This window comes from Musa acuminata, chromosome BXJ2-6, assembly GCF_036884655.1.
Source record: "Musa acuminata AAA Group cultivar baxijiao chromosome BXJ2-6, Cavendish_Baxijiao_AAA, whole genome shotgun sequence".
NCBI lineage: Eukaryota > Viridiplantae > Streptophyta > Magnoliopsida > Zingiberales > Musaceae > Musa > Musa acuminata.
Window position 1 is genome coordinate 197735 of NC_088343.1, and position 17567 is coordinate 215301.

At 35.6% G+C, this 17567-nt stretch overlaps 2 protein-coding genes across 6 annotated transcripts in view; one reads left to right on the forward strand and one right to left on the reverse strand.

The window, feature by feature from the left end:
* Positions 1-728: 728 nt before the first annotated feature.
* On the reverse strand, positions 729-4549 carry LOC135614040 (cysteine proteinase inhibitor A-like). The gene is made up of 3 exons (XM_065111033.1): positions 4275-4549; positions 2690-2888; positions 729-1067 (listed from the first exon to the last, which is right to left on the reverse strand). The coding sequence occupies exons 1-3, from the start codon at positions 4476-4478 to the stop codon at positions 1060-1062; spliced, it is 411 nt and encodes a 136-aa protein (XP_064967105.1). The 5' UTR covers positions 4479-4549; the 3' UTR covers positions 729-1059.
* Positions 4550-8883: 4334 nt separating this feature from the next.
* Positions 8884-17567, forward strand: part of LOC135614041 (protein ZINC INDUCED FACILITATOR-LIKE 1-like) — a 33875-nt gene continuing 25191 nt past the window's right edge. The window contains exons 1-7 of one of the 5 annotated variants that reach the window (XM_065111038.1): positions 8884-9133; positions 14613-14653; positions 16215-16275; positions 16406-16508; positions 16627-16729; positions 16836-16889; positions 16979-17041. In XM_065111038.1, the coding sequence (XP_064967110.1) occupies positions 8989-9133; positions 14613-14653; positions 16215-16275; positions 16406-16508; positions 16627-16729; positions 16836-16889; positions 16979-17041 (570 nt within the window). In that variant the 5' untranslated portion in view covers positions 8884-8988. The remainder of the gene's footprint in view (positions 9134-14612; positions 14654-16214; positions 16276-16405; positions 16509-16626; positions 16730-16835; positions 16890-16978; positions 17042-17567) is intronic. The other 4 variants (XM_065111034.1, XM_065111035.1, XM_065111037.1 and 1 more) reach the window with 4 other exon arrangements.

Here is a 17567-nt window from a genome sequence, read left to right on the forward strand (position 1 = left end):
TTAATTCCAGAATCTAATGCAATTTTTATTGTGTAAAAAATTAAGTATTTGATAAATTTACACTTAAAATATTAACTTGATAGTGATATACATGGTGATGTATCATATTGACTTATCAAAGATCGAACGTGCTGTATTATCTAGACCAATCTTATCAAAGAAATCTCAATTAATTTTCATGTGTTAATTTAAACATATCTCAATCACATGTGAGGGAAAGTATTAAGAATGTAAATTAGGATCATGTCTCATCTAATGATCATTGAACAAAAATAGTTTTAAGAGCAACACATTCTATTTGTTCACGCTCAATGCTCAACAGAAATGTTATGCTGGTCTACATCTTTTCTTCAAGTCAGTTCAATTAATTGTGTAATGGTTGGAATTGTTTGCTTGTTTAGGCTAAGAATTAAGAACAAGTATAGCTTAAACTGATTTCTTTTAAACGCTTCAAGATGGATCATCATACAACTATATGAAAATATTCCCTGCTGTAGCAACTTCATCGAATCCAAACTAATTGCCAACCACAAATGAAACAAGATGACGAAATTAATCAACCATATAACATCAAAGGTAATAATGGCCAATTCCACGAAGTTGAAAGTTTCGGCTAACAAGGAAGAAGTTATCAAAAGATACCGTAGACAGTAAAAGCCTGAATCAGAAAGTAGTTATCTTGCATCAATTTTCATGTAGTAGCAGCAAAAGGCAACCGAAGACGAGAGTTAAAAACTAAACCAATATAGTTCAAACAGAAGAACACTCTCAATGTGTACAACTTAATACAGTTCAAACAGAAGAACACTCTCAAAAGTAAACCAACAGCAGTGCACACATATAACCTTTGCTTCTCTGTTATCACAATTTACACTACTTTCCATAACCATCACTGTTTGTGTTCATTGTGACAATTTATATCAACATTTATTTGACAAGTATCAGGTATCTTTACTAGGCAAACCGTCCTAACATCTGATTCAGGCATGCTTGCAGTCCAAACTGCTGCTTTATTTTTGGACAGTAAACATTATGAAGTTCCCTGACTTGAAAGAGTTTTCAATCACCTGCAAGAAGAAAAGTAGGAAAGCAGACTTTTGGCATTTGCACTTACAGAAGAAACGAAAACCAAAGTTTCAAAAGAGTACAACATGTTTATGAAGTGAAAAAACACAGAAATATATCTTGGTAATAAAAGACAGCTTTTCTCCTGGTTGATAACTTGGGACTCTGATACCATGCAGCATGTGTTGCTTTCTCTTGACCAAAAATGTGATGTACCAAAACCATCAACAATCCAGGTATACACCGATCAAGCAAATGGACATCATTACTATTATACAGCAAGCAGAGAGATGGCCCAGCCTTTGTCCTCGGACATGATCAAGGCAATCTTCCCAACTCAACCAAGAAATAGTTTTGGGAGAACCAAAGACATTCTTTCCTAGGATCTCACATGCCATGCATATGGAGGGAGGCTTCTAGTCACTTTTGGTAAATTCTGAAGACTGCTGTTATTATATTCAAGATCAGCAAACATGCAAAATCAATCAAACTAAATTCCCTATCCGATCAATTCTAATGATTTTTCTCTTCATAAATCACCTTAAACATTAGAACATGAATTCTACAATACATGCTTTTTTATCACCACTAAATGGTCAAAATCTACTCAAAATGAACAATGGCTAATCTGCACCTTTAATATTGAGCATAATATATTTCCAATTTGTGAACTTACTTTTAGAATCAAAGGGTTGCATAAGAAAGTAAGATTTGATCTACCTAATAACAAATATAACTGAATTCATGGATAATGTATGGTATATTCCTTTTTGTTTGCTTTTTATATTTTTTTCTGTCCTGCTTCATTTGTTCTTATCTTCCCCTCTCTTTGGGTTCCTTCAATCTTTCATTTGCTTCCTGCACTCATCTCGATGTTTTGAAATTAATCCTCGCAGAATTTTGTAAAGAAAAAAGAAACTTATGGTGCCGGGCACAAAGTGATGATATTCACAAGGCATCTGTCATGAGTATGCATGCATGTGCACATATCTCAGATAACGAAAGCAGCATGGATAAACAGAGTCGTGTCCTCAAGGCATATTGCAATCGTAAACATGGCTCTGATCGTAAACAATTAGGACTTTGGAAAGTAAAAGGCTGTGGCTTTCGTCAAGTGGTTCACAAATATAATAATAAAATGGAACTCTGTTCTCTTAGGATTTGAACGAAGAGGATAATTCCATTATCATCTCAGATAGGGTAAACAAAAATAACATGAATGGGGCTAGTATTTAGTTTCACCATGCTAGTGAATCAAAATGATATGAGAATTTAGGTCACAAAGAGAGCCATAATCAACTGTGTAATTTCAATCATTCTCACGAGAATCGACACTGGAGCAAGCACTATCTCTCCGTATACATGTAGTCCGTTACTTTACATTATAATTTTTTATTTCAAAATGAGGAAATTTGGAACGGTTAAAATATACATGATATCATGGAAAAAATATCGTCTAATCAAGCTTTATTGAACAGAATATCTGGGGAAAAATTGGGGAAAAGGAGAAAAAATAGTCTTTCAAAGTCATTGTATTCAATACATTCTTTAGTGAAATGCATAAACCAAAAGGTATAATCAATAACACAGAAAAATTATAACGAAAGAAAGCAGCATTCATTACCTTGCCATGCACTGGGGTCATCATCCAACAGTTTAAAGTCCTGAAGTTCCATGAAGTTCATCCATGGCTTGACCCAGACTTTAGCCTCATAATGATTCTTTTTTCCACAATTATTGGTTTGAACAGTCAGGTAGTACATTTTACCTGCCACAACTTGCTCTTTTGCCTTCAATAACTGTATGAACTCAAGAAGAGCATTCTGCACCAATAACACCCAATCAACTAATTGAAAACAAAACAAAAAAAAGATAAATTACGTGTAGCATTTAGGAACAAATAGTAGAAAAATTATGAGAGCACGATCATCTAGTCTCAGGTCGACCTTAATGTCAATCAAGAAGTTCATAAAATCTTCAGACCTCATATAGGAGATTCAAAATCAATATTCAAACTGTTCATATTGATCCATTTAAAAGATTATGACATTTAAGTGAAGTAAGCCTACACTTAACCCGATGATGGGTTAGTTTATAAAATTTCCGGAATCTCACATAGGAATTCCAAAATCAAATATCCAAAACATTTACATGCTTCAAAATATCTCCATAACATATGATCACAGTCTTCACAATTTTACACGAGACATGTGCATATAGATATATAAGAATTCTTGGCATATAAATCCATTCAGCATGTAAAAAGGTTAGGATTTTGCAAGAGTTTTTCAACATTGAAGGCCTTTACTTCAAACTACAACAATTGTGATGTAAATAGTTTTGAAAGATCATGTAACATAAGTGTACCTGAGCAATATTTGATGTCTGCATAACATAAATCGATATTATATTGACGGCGTGTGCACATATACACAAGCAAATTATACCAATGGTCTAGAAAATAGCACTAGGACAATAATCAAATCCAAGGCTACTCAGCTTATCTCTTTCTCCAAGCTAACTCTTTTACTTAAAAGCCAAATCTTTTTATTCTTTTATCAATACTATTCCATCTATAAGCTTAAACCCGTATATGACACATGATCTGTTAATTTATATTTTTAAGCCTCTTGAGATATTCGAGTTAGTTGATGCATTGTTGCACAAGTGAAAGGTCTTAAGTTTGAGTCAAAAGTGAATGGTCTCAGGTTTGAGTCCGTATGTGAGTAACATGTACACCATTTGATGTAATGGATTTTTTTTTACATAAATTTATATTTTTAACACTTTCCTCACATGTGGATGGTAGATGGCTCAAACCCAATATGCGAAAATTAATCAGAGATTTTTTTAATAAATATAGATTCGAGAAACCTTTCACTCAAATATCATCTTAAATTTGTAATCAATATCATTGTATCTAAAAGGTCAAATTAATAAATGAGACATGATCTATATTTTATTCTCTTAACGCTCATTCTCATGCATGGGTGAAGGGTGGTTCAACAAAACACGTAGAAATTAATTGGAGATTTCTTTTTTAAGTGTGCTCCGAACAATTTTGAATCTCTGAAATAATTTCTAACAACCAATTGATAAGGTGAAGTCTTTCCCCTTTGTTTTTCCTGACACTAATAATCCAGTAAAGAACTCTGTTTTCAGACAAAGATTAAAGCTTTAAAGAAGGGAAGCCTGCAGCCCTCCCTTACCTGCTTCTTGTTGTACTCCTCGACGGCGAAGCGAGCAAGCCCTTGGATCTCGGCGCTGTTCTGGAATCCTTCACAGTCGTGGATCCCTCCCTGGTTGCGCATCGCAGCAGCACCTCTGGTAGCTGCTTCGTGTCCAAAACTGAGAAAGAAGACCAACAGCGATACCACAAGGAACGCATACGGATGGGCGGAGAGGGAAGCCATGAATGAACGTCGGCCTTCCACCAACAGAGACCGGAAATATAATGCTTCGAATCGCACGGTAAAAGCCAATCGTTGCAGGCTGAAACATCGAGGATAGCTCCTAGATAATGCTCCTGTGTCTCAGCCGAGCCACCAGACAGGAAAAGAATGAAGATGTCAAGCGATTACAGGCGTCGAATGCGCTATTGCCTGTCCGGACAGATGCAGCCAATTAATAATAGGTAGCGGATCTTCCAAAGTGGTTTTTCTCGAGAGGTGGATTGGACCCGTTAAGAAAGTGGAACGAATCCTGGGTGGCGGAATCCGCTAAGAGTGATGTGATCAGTGACGCAAACGATCCAATAAAATAAAGAGAGGTTGGATTGGTGCAGCGAAGGAGTTCGAGAAGATGGGATGATGATCTAAGCCATGGCAACTACAGTTGATTGACAGGATAAATCACAATTATTCTCTTTTATTATATGGTTGAGATTAAATTAGGCTGAGATAATTTCTAAAGTGAATTGGTTAAAGGTTCAAATTTTCATTCTATAAATTAATTACTTTAGCAGGGAAAAATCTTGATGCTTGACATCAAGGTTTTGAGATCAAATTTTATCTTCATCGATTAAATTAAATTATAAAATTTCTTCCTCATAAACCTAATTGTACTAATCAATGAGTGAGTTGATTTCGATAAAGTTATTTTTCTTTTTTCAATAAGAGAACACAATGTTATTTTATTAGTCCTCTTCGTCACTGACGTATTAAATAGAAAAGTGAGTTTCCTTCCTAAAGAACTGAATTTTTACCCACCAACGTGTGAATTGATTCTGAGCTTTTTTGCTTTTTTGAAGAAAACATTATAGGGTATGGGTTATAATTGATAAATATTTAGGAGTCCTAATTAGATTCAAAGTATTTAAAAATTAAAATTAGGATTATGGTTTTAAGTAAGAAGAAGAGTCCGAGTGAATTAGGATTTATTCGGTCCAATAAAAGAGAGTTATAGACGAAAATAGGTGCTCATAGAATATAGAGATAATTGTGTATTGTTAAAGCATATTATTGATTATTCAACCTCAAAATCAAGTCAGATCCAACCTAGTTCTTCTTTGAGTCGTTTTCATGGAAATTTTGTCTTGTCAAACAAGGGATATCAAAACATGTAAAACTATGTCGAGGGTACTCCCGACAAATGACCCTCTGAAACTTAAGTCAGTAGCCAATCAGATACATCAAACTAGTCAAACTAAGAGTATCATTGTATGTACATTGGGGGTTCTTTTTGTAATGGTCACTTCGAACGATTTTACTCGTTTATTATATAATTCATATGATAACGAAAGGCTTAGAATTCAACCAAAATCATCGTCACTCAGCGTCGAACTCAAGATTGAATAATTATTTTCACATGATGCTCATCAGTGATGGTTAATTGGCCTTATCAATCAACCTACCATTGTGGGTCTGAGTGGTAGAAGATTATTGGCTCATCGGCTATCTAGAGCTAACGCATTCTCCACATGATCCAAAAAGTATATACCATTATGGTTGGTTGGTTGGCCTCATGTTTCTAACGTGTTGATTGAATGAGATCAACATATCATGTGTGGAGCTAACATTTCGACCACCTCAATTTCGCCATATCACATGCCCCCCACTCCTAGGTGTATAATAATCTAGGTGTATAAAAACTTACATGGTTAAGTACAATACTAAAGAATGCATTGGGCCTACACGACTAAGGGTGGTAGAGATCAATGGAGAATGGCGGAGAATGCATTGGGCGAACATGGTCGAGCGTGGTAGAGTCAGACAGAGAATGGTAGAGAATGCATCGAGTCGACATGGTCGGGGGTAGTAGAAATCAATGGAGAATGGTGAAGAATACATCGGGCTGATATGATCAGGCATGGCAGAGACAAACATAGAATGATGGAGAACACGCTGAGTTAATATGGTCATGTGTGGTGGAGATCGACGAGGAATGGAAGAGTGCATCGAGTTGATATGATTGGGCATGACTAGAGAATGATAGAGAACGCACTAGATTGACATGGCCAAGTGTGTGCACATGTTGCACATATCTCTTCCTTTGTTGAGTAGGAAAATCTAAGCAAATTTGATGTGATATGACGACTAAGCATGTATCGTACTCATCTATTGATAAGTCGACAAGGAACATTCATTGTATACCGTGTGCCCCTAACGAAGATCGTGATGGTGACATGTCCTAAGATGTTTTTGATGGTGCTAAGCACCCCATTATCTTTGCCGTATTCGAAAGCCGAACGAGCGAATGGGCAACGGAACCATCATCCTTAGACACTATAAATAGTGACTCTTCACCACTACTGTTCTTCACTTCAGCTCACAGTTCAGACAACCAACTCAGACTTCCTCCTTCAATAGATTCAAGGTCAGAGATGCCACATCTGTCCTCCTCTTCTAGTGCCTTAGACTTGGATAGATCACTGGTTCCATCATCACCCTTAATGTCGATAGTAGAAAAATTATCCTCGAATGGAATTGAGTTAGTTGTGCCAATAAGGGCTGTCATCTCGAAGGTGAACACATTATGTGGTGTGGCTTTGCCTTCGATAGTGGAGTCTTTCAACTTGGACACTATGGTGTCTACCTTTGAGCTAGAGATTCTCCGAGGGGTCTATCACATTCCGATCGAGTTCAAGCTAGTACTTGCTTAGTTGGGTGATGAACCTTATATGTTGCGTCGTATATTTTGCACAAGACGCACTAGAGGCATGATTTCGCTTTACCCTCCATCCGTTTCTTATTGAGGCTTTTAATTTTTTGAAATCTTCACCTACCCAAATGATGCCAAAATCCTAGTGCTTTCTTATAGCATTTGTTAGGAAATGTGCAAGGACACACATCTCCCAACAATAATATGTTGAATCTTGAATTTTGATATTAAAACTAATTAATGAGTTTGTTGGACTAATATACTTTTGAGATAAAAAGATATAAGAAAATACTTTGATCATGGACTAGGTCCCTAAAAAAATCAATTGTTGAGCAAAAAAGTCGAACATTATGTCAGAAAATTATCATGTCAAAAATTGGATGTTGAACTAGAGGATTGGTCGACGTGCCAAAAATTAAACTTTGTGCTAAAGGTTCAGGCATTGTGTCAAAAGGATCAGATATTATCGAGAAAAAATTGACATGTTGGTGGAATAATTGATATGTCGAAGAATAGGGTGATATGTTGGAGGTTCGGATAAAGTGTTGTAAGATCGAACGATATGTTAGAGTAGCGTACAACATGTCAAAACCTTTGTAAATGTTTCAGATATATGGTTGATTTGTTAAAATCTTAATTGAGGTCATTGTGGGTCAATTTATGTTGGTATTGGGCTGAAATAATGTCAACTTATCAAGAAAGTCATTTAGCTTAAATCCAAGCTAAATTGAGCTCGTTAGAAGGAAAAACCCGTGGCCTAAATTAGGTAATGATACTAAAGCCCAAGCAATAGTACCACCTGACTTAATATACAAGTATTGCTTATACTTTGTCAGCCTTTTCGATGATGGTACCGCTTTGCAGTGTGGTTGCGACAATCATACTATTTAGTGTTGGCGGTAGTACCATCCGTAACCTAAAATTTCGATAATCTAAATTTTTAGCTTAGAGATATAAATAGCCTACTCTAGCTTAATTGGTAGAGCATGGTAGAGTATCTTTATTTTTCCAAACCAATAAAGCTGCTTATTTGAAATCTTATATTTGTATATGAATCAGATTTTGAATTCATTTATCATAGTTATAATATTTTTGAATAGGTTTATAATGTTATGATGCGGACGTCAAAAATATTATAAGCCTATTAAAAAATATCTCTATTTGATTATTATTATTTTATTCAAAACCAATGAGGTTGGACGATTTTTATTGGGTTTAAGTCTATTTACTTTACTCGTAATATTTTTTGAATAGATTTATAATATTTTAATAAAAATGTTAAAAATATTATAAGTCTATTTAAACATTAAAGGGATATTACATCGGTTTAGCATAGTGACAATTGATCCAAATCGAGAGATGGATTTATTTTCCTCAGCTTGATTCATACGGTGGAATGGAGTATTTGAAGATTTATAAAATATTTGAAGATTTATAAAAAACAAAAATAGAGATTCCAGACCTGACTTTTCCGGAGAATTCATCTTTCGCTCTCGTCTCACGTAGTACGCTTGCATAAACTCTTGGGAGTCCTCTGATCTATGATTACAAGTTGCGGCTTCTTCTCTTTCCTTGTTTTCTATTCCCATTTTCGTGCATGCATTTGGCCTTGGAAAGAGAGATGAGGCGAAGGTGACGCATGCCGTGAGCTAATGCATTGACCCCTATCATTAATCCTGCTGGGACACGCTTCCCAGAGAGAGAGACAGAGAGATGCTGCGGAGTTCCGTTTGTCGTCTCCCCCCTATGTAACAGAATATATAGGTGACAGAGGTCAGACTCACTGGCACCATCTCTCCTGCATTGAGGGTGGCGGTGTACGAAATGGCGGGGAACAACGAGCCCTTGCTGAAGAAGAAGGTCTACTTCGACAACTGCCCGGGTTGTAAGCAAGATAGGAAGAACGAGGCCAGCCTTGGAATCCCCTATAAAGAGTTCTTCTATGTATGGATCGTCACCCTCTGCACAGGTACGCGTGTGTTCGCTCGCAGTATTTATGTTTCCCTGTTTGAGTTCTTCTATTTGTTGTTTGGTTTGTTCACGTTATTTTAGATTTGGAAAAATAAGATGGATTAGACTGAGCTATGGTGATGGATGATTCGAGATTTTGGTCACATTATTTTGTTTTTTTTTTTTGGTGATAATATGTTATTTCAAGACTTACAAGTCACAGAATCACCGATGACGAAGCTGTGCCCAATTTTTGTACCTCAATCAAGGAAAAAATACAATTTGATCTGCGTCACGGCATGATCGAGGATGTTTGTGAGGTCAAGAACGATGCAAATAATTATATGGATGGTATACTTTTTAATGCAAATCTTGGCTTGGTGTCATGACAATTTGTATGAGAATCTTGGGTGCTTGTCAAAGTTCAAACGAGTAAAAGAAGCCTAGAGGAACATCAGACAGATATTGGTTTCGAAGATTATTATGTTGTCTGCGTTTTCAGTCTAAGACTAATTTGTTCACTTCATAAAGTAATAAAACCTTGAAAATTACTGAAATAGTCTTCTAACTCAATTTCATTTTCGGTCTAAGCCTAATTTGTTCACTTCATAAAGTAATAACCCCCCTAATCAAGTATTGATTAGAATGAACTCTCCCCTCAAAATGATTGGTTGGATAATGGCTTGTGTGTCATCCCCACATTTCTCCTGCTCCATCAATGGATAATTATCTAACTAGTTTTTCAGTTTTAGGGGTATCAGACAAGGGGATCCTCTCTCACTATGTTCTTTTGTTCTCAGGCAGCAAATCCTTTCTTCACTTCTTAACCAATCTGCTTCCACAAAAAAAAAATCTGTCTTTAACATCAAAGGTGTAGATATCTCTCATCTCATGTTTGTCGATGATGTTCTTATCTCTATTAGATCGAATGATAAATCCTGCTCTACTATATCTAAATTCCTCGATTTATACACTGATCTTATAGGTCTTTCAGTCAATACTTCCAAATTAGAAATTTACTCTCCGAAACATTGCCCCTCTGACACTTATCATCGTATCACTCAACCCTTGGATATCAAGGAGGGGAAATGACCGACGCCTTATATGAGAACTTCAGTTTCTCATTGTCATCTCTCTAAACCTTTCCAAGATAAACTAATTGATAAAATCACCTCTAGGATTCAAATTTAGCAATCCAACATTGTACTTCCCCATTCTTACTGAAAATCTCTTCTCTACCTAGGAGTTTCTTCTAGTGAGACACTAGATCTCATAGAAAACTCAGAATCCTTAGTTGGAATAACATTACTTCCTCCAAATCTTTAGGTGGTCTCGGGCTTCGAGACCTCTCGATTATTAAAATCCTTCCTAGGAGCCAAACGTATGCTCCCTATTGTTAATGAGGACCAAAGTCTTTGGATCAAAGTCCTAATTGCCAAATATGGTACTCCTCAGTCCTCACCCTTGGAAACTTTCCTTCAAAAGCACTTCTACTTGAAAGAATATTTGCTTAACCAATGAGAATACCAAATGTGGCCTAAGAAAACTCATCAGATCGGGTTCTAATACTGCTATCTTGCGGGATCCATGGATCTCCAATGTTCCACTTTCAAAATGGCCTACTTTATTTAACATTAATGCCATTGATTGATTCCCTTATGTTTTTTATCTCATAGTTAATAATGATTGGCACACTCCCATTATGATCGAATTCTTCCACCCTCATTTTATTAACCTGATCACTAGAATCCACACCCCTATAGAGTCCGATGATGACAAAGTGGATTTGGACCTCTCACTCATCTGGAATAATTACCTCGAAAAGCTTATATAATTTTTTCCAAGATAGGCATTTGAACCAATCTATGGAATGAGATGGTTGGGCAGATATGTGGAATCTCAATGTTCTTTCTTGGATTAAAATATTTCCATGAAAATTCTTATGAGGCAGACTTCCTACCTCAGATTGGCTCTGTAATGTTTTACACTGTTATCTCAACCCATGTCCAATTTGCCAACTTAAATATGATACTATTAAACACATCTTCTTTAAATATCACTTTGCCCCCCGATATTGGGATCTTTTCCAAACATTAACACACTACCAATTTCAACATTTCAGCACTTGCTCTTCAGGCTCTTGGGTCTAAGAGGAAATTGACTTAGAGAAATCGTCATCTAACCATTTGAAATCTCTTATTGCCACCTCCTTTTGGATGCTTTGGAAGAACAAAAATGAGATTCTATTCAGCAATTGCCATTCTTCCACTTTAAACATATGGTGCAGAGTCCAACCCGTAATCAGCAAGCAAAAAATGGGGTCTAAACCACCTGAGGACCTATGGGCTCCCCCAAATAATCTTCCCATATCCCTTATCCATCGCTACATCCTGGAAACGGACGAGTCTTGTTCCCCTAACTTTGATCTTGCAGGCACTGGTTACACTGTCAGTTTTGTGGCTGGCAACAACTTAGCAGCCAGATACAACACCACCCACCTTGCCCATAATGCCTTGCAAGCTGAATGCTGTGCAGTTTCTGACCACCTTCACAACATTTTGATCAAGATGGACTCTTTACAATTGGTCAACATTTTTGAGGGAGCAAAAACCCTATCTGGTGGCTGGAAAATTAATGTAAAGAAATAATTCTTCTTGCTAATCATGAAAAAGTGATTGGGTGGATTCACATATCTAGAAATGCAAACTGAACACGTCACAATCTTGCCACCACTGCAGAGTAACCTGCTCATCCTTTTCATGGAGTGGGATTTTTGTAATACCTCCTCATTTTAGGGGTCGGACCTATAATTAAATGATAATTCTTTCTTTCAAAAAATTTCATTGTTATGTAACATTTTGAAATGTAAGCACATAATGGCAATGTTCCTTTGAGGTTTCATATTTAAGCTGGTGATGGTAAAGTCAATGCTTACTTCACTGAACTTTTTTGGAGCAGACCATGAGAAACTAAAAGTCTGATCAAATCTATAAAAATTAATGGCATACCTAGTGCATGAGACTCCCGTCAATACAGGGTCAAGGGAGGATCAATGTATGTAGCTTTACCTCTAAACTTAGATAGGCTATTTCTATGACTCGGTCCCTAGTATCTAAGATTGCAAAGGAGCAACATTATTGTTATACCAAGGCCTGCCCTCATCTAATTAAAATTATGATTCAAGTAAAATTTTATATACCTAAAATGTTAGTGGTGGTGTATTTGACTCACCTACCAAAGTTGCATACAACTAAAATGTTAGTGGTGGTGTACTTGACTCACCTACCAAAGTTGTATACACGTAAGATGCTAGTGGTGATATACTTAACTCACCAAACAAAGTTTAACAAAGTTGAGGGTTCATTTATGCAGAAGTATTACTCTGATGATTATTAAGGGTTTGAATCCTCAACCTACAAGTTTTATATCTAAAACATTATTTAGGTGGTGGTGTAGATTCAATTACCTTAGGTCCTGGATCAAAACCTGTCTTTACCATTTGTAAAAAATATATTCTTTTTGAAAAGATGAAATATTTTACTTAAGCAAACAAGTGTAAAAGCAGCCCCAATTATGAGAGCATGAAAAACAATTCAGAAATTAAACAACTAAACAATTAAACCATTCACTTCTCAAAATAGTACATGTTTAGAAGTCCTAGCAAAATTAGCTATCTATTGAAAGCCTTGTTATCTGATCTATAAAAATGTGTAATTTTGAAATTGATTAAACATTCCAAAACATACAAGCATGCATAGTGTTAATACCCTGTCTAGCAAACTCAAGAATGTTTGTAGTGGTTAAGCCACACTGGCCTACATCAATCCTCTAGGTCTTTTGACTCTTTGAGGTCACTTGTTCCACTACTTGGTCATCTTTTACTAGTGGAAACAATATCGATGACAGCTAACACTCCTCTTGAGCAACAACCTCCCAACAAGAGATAAAGACTCATGATGAAAACAATAAAAATTCTTTCAACTATTATAGTCAACTCATAATATCTTATATATAATACGTGCAAAATGGATAGAACACAGGTAAGTGAAACCACTTCATATGTTAGATCTAGATAGGGTTAAATCATACTATTGAACTAACATAAACTTGTGAAACATACGCAAGAATACTCTCCTTTGACACTTCTTGATAATTGGTGCTACAGCCAGACCTAAGTGGTACTATGGCTATGCCATGTAGGAGCTACTTCTAGAGCATTGCTTGCCTTGTAACAACAATGGCTAAGGCTTATTGTGATTATAAATTTAAGGTCTTCACAAAACAATTGTAGTGTGGTGTGGCAGCTCATTTCTAATTGAATCAGCTTTGTACTAAATTCGATAAATGCAAAACAAAACCTGCAACTTGACTCTTCATCTGCTCATTCAGCATGTCACAGTCCTTCGTGCTATGATTCTTTTGTTAACTTGCAAGTATTTGATGTTCTTCTAATTTGTTCGTTAGTGGTTTGCCTTGTCCATCATGTTTCACTCGTGATTCTTGATCAGTTCAGGTCTTGACGAAGACATCTAGATGTACCATTACTTTAGCTCCTACTGAGTTAAGCATCAACAAACTAAGGATGTCAACAAGTCCAATCAAGGTCCTCCTCTTCCTGAACCTTTAACTTTATCCATAATTCCATTCCATCCCCTCTTCCTCCCCTTCCTCCCATATTATTAAACCCTTGTAGTTGTGAACCCTCTTTATCTTGTCCTCCTCTCCATCTGGTCCTCTGTATCTCTGAACCCAATTGGATCAAGATTTTGAGGGAGTATTTGTTATTTCATAACTTTTCAAGTGACATGATCATAAATAATTTTAATATGTTTTGCTAAGATAAAGTAGCATCTTAATTCAGTTTCTAGGATGCAACCAAATAACAGATTTTGTGAAGAATCAAGTGTACCAGATTTTACACAGTTTGACTTTATGTCTACTCTAAGTTGAAAACAGAAAAAAAAATCACAGTATGATAGTGGAGTATATAAAAGATCCATGGCTTTCTCTCGAATCAATAAACCCCTATTTTTCATAAATCTCTCTTTCTTTTATTTTCCTCCAATGGGTCTCTGCAAAACCCTATCCATGTACAAATAAATGGGTAAAATTCTTTACGGGGTGTAGTCATCCATTAAGGTAAGGAGTGCCAAATAAGAAAGAAATTCAAGTGACATTGTGACATTTGGATGTGCTGTTATGGAAACCAGTGATAACCACATTCGGCACAATTGTTCTATATCTTCAAAGAAGATTAATTTATGAGAGGGTGAAGATCTGGAAGTAACGGGGAACACTTGAGGTTTCAGATTTTTGAGTTTGTATAAGACCTTGAAAAATTTGGGTATTGATTGGACCTTGTCTGTCAGTTAACTTTACCTCCCTTATGTCTGAAACATTGTAATTTGTTGTGTAGCTTGTTAGTTTGGCTGCTTTCTCTCAGTATATTGGTAATCTGGTGTTCTAATATCTCTCCATTTCTTTGTTTTCTTTTTCAGCTTTGCCAATATCATCATTGTTTCCTTTCTTATATTTCATGGTATGTATAGTAAACTAGGATATCCACTCCGCTCATTATTTTTCTATTTACATTACTATTTGCAGAGTCATGTCATAATTTTATTGTGATAAAAATGAATTTATTTGTTTTTGGTTAACTTTGTGTTCCTTGTGATTGAAGCTTGTTCTCATTCATTTCATAATAGATGGATACAAAGTAATAGTGAAAGAGCAAATAAGTAGGTTCTTTTCTGTTTTTTTTTTTTAATACTTCGTTTTACATTCATCATCTCTTTTATGTTTCCACATTTAGCTATTATTAGATACAACTACTAATCACATTTACCACAAAATGGTTCTTTGACTAATCCTTAGAATTGGAACATATATTCCTTATATGTAACATATTAAGGTGCATTGTATATTATTCTTGATTCTTTACTTGTTGTAGTCAATTCCACCCCCTTTTGATGATTTTCACATCTATTTGTCTCATCCTTTTTTTACAGATTACTTATAATTTTCTCTCCTGCCAGTGAAAGAGTTCTTCAAGCAATGATTATACTTCTAAGTAGAACCACATACCAAGGCACATTATCTTCTTTTTCATTTCTCAAGCATGGCAATTGCAGCAAATGCAACAGTTTTTTCATCTTGAAGTTTTTATGCGATCTATTTGTCTCTTGTTTCTCCTAAACAAGGTGTGCAATTTCGAATAATACCGCCCGATACGAGCGGTATGTACCGGTCCATCAGTTTATTGGTATACAGACTGCTCATTACTGGGCGGAACAAAAATAAAATAAAATAAAATAATATATATATATATTATTTATATATAAATATTTTATAAAAGGCGACATCGTGTCACCTTTTTCGGCGACGTCGCCTTATATATATATATATATATATATATATATATATATATAAACGAGACAACGTCGCCCCGCATGCGAGAAGGAAAAGGCGACGTCGCCGAGGCGATGCGATGTCGCCTTTTATAAATAAATAAATAAAAAATAAATAATATATATATATATACCGAGCGATATACCGAACGGTACATCGCTTGGTATATAATTTCGTACCGTACCGAGTGAACGTCGAAACTCCGGTACGGTACGAAATCATATACCTTGCTCCTAAACATTATTTTCCTTTTTCTCTCCTTGAAAAAATCCATCTTTTGCAGATATAGTCATGCATAAACAATAATCCTAACGTTACCCTTTGTGGTACAAATCCGGTCCCCTAAGTGCTAGATGAAGTGTAAGTCATATTTATTACTTTTTGGCTGGTTTTTTCTTGAATTCTTTCCTCAGTAATCTTCAACATATAAACAATATCCTGGTTCACTTGTTCATCACTAGGACTTGTTTTAGTGTAGCACTAGACTCCTGGTTGACATAGTGGCTTGATATGTTGGCAATCTGATAGACAATGAGTAATGGGAACATTAGAATGAGGATATATGAATAATCATCAGTGAATATTTTTCAGAAATTATGAAGTCCAGATATTATATTTTGACATAGATGTTAGTCATGCAATTATATAATTTAAAATTTGACTCATTTCCTTTTTCATTTTGTTCTCCATAGATTAAAGACTTGCATGTTGCCAAAAGAGAAGAAGATATTGGGTTTTATGCAGGGTTTGTTGGTGAGTGTATTATAATTAGCACAAGAAAATTGCTAATGTGTTTCAATTAATTGTTTACTATGTATTATCAGTAAGCTTCTACTTTGCACCTTACTAGATGTCATTGACATTTTTTTCCTCTGGATTAAAGGAGCTTCATTTATGGTTGGAAGAGCTTTAACTTCCCTATTGTGGGGAATGGTTGCTGACCGATATGGAAGGAAACCTGTTATAGTGCTTAGCATCATCTCTGTGTTAGTAGCACTCAATGATTTTTTTGTCAGTCAATTTCAACTAGAAAATCTTGTGGAGGCTTTTTTTTTCCGTTATTCTCCTCTGTGTTCTCTTTACTGTTTAATGTTGCTAATTCAGGATCATTTTCAACACTCTGTTTGGGCTGAGTACAAGTTACTGGATGACAATTACAACAAGATTTCTACTTGGATTGCTAAATGGTTTAAGTGGTCCAATAAAGGCATGTAAAGAGTAGATGCATCATTGATTTTGTTTCCTTGAATATAGTGGCATATTGAATTATGTGCACTTTTGAGATTACATAATGCACCTGACTTTCTCTGCAGGCTTACTCTATAGAAGTTTGTAGGGAAGAATATCAAGCTCTTGGAGCAACACTAGTAATATCTCTTCTTTCAATTATTGTTTCAGCAAGGTTATCCAGTCATGTATGATTCAGAAAGTTATTTGTGGCTGTTACTTATTTCAGGTATCCACAGCATGGGGTATAGGTTTGATAGTTGGCCCAGCTATTGGGGGCTACTTTGCTCAGGTGATTCCTCTACAAAATTATTGTAAATACATCCATCCTCGTGTCATTAGACTGGCTACATGTTTTTGTCCTCTGTTGCTTGGTCATTTCATTTTCAGATTTAGCATAGAACATTTTTTTCTCTATGTAATAGCTGACTTTAAATAAATTTCATGTATGTTTACTAACTGGAGTCATTAGTTGTAGGGAGCAAGGATTGCATTTCCTCCTAAAAATGATAATTAGAACATGGAACATAAATTCTGGATTAGATGTTAATCACAGGAAATTTTACATGGTTTGGAATCCTTCGGGTTGCCATAAAAATAATTCTATGATTAGATCTGAAAAGAGGAAAATTTTATCTTAAGCAAGAAAGACTGAATATGTGGGAGGGCATGGGGGCATCTGTCATTTTTGGGTTTACCATTTATTTAAATGATTGATGCGAATAATTAAATATTTTCTTTGATGAAATGTACTTGTAACTTGTAAAAATGAGAAATATTTTTTCTAGCAAAGCAACATTAAAGTTCTATGATGTAGG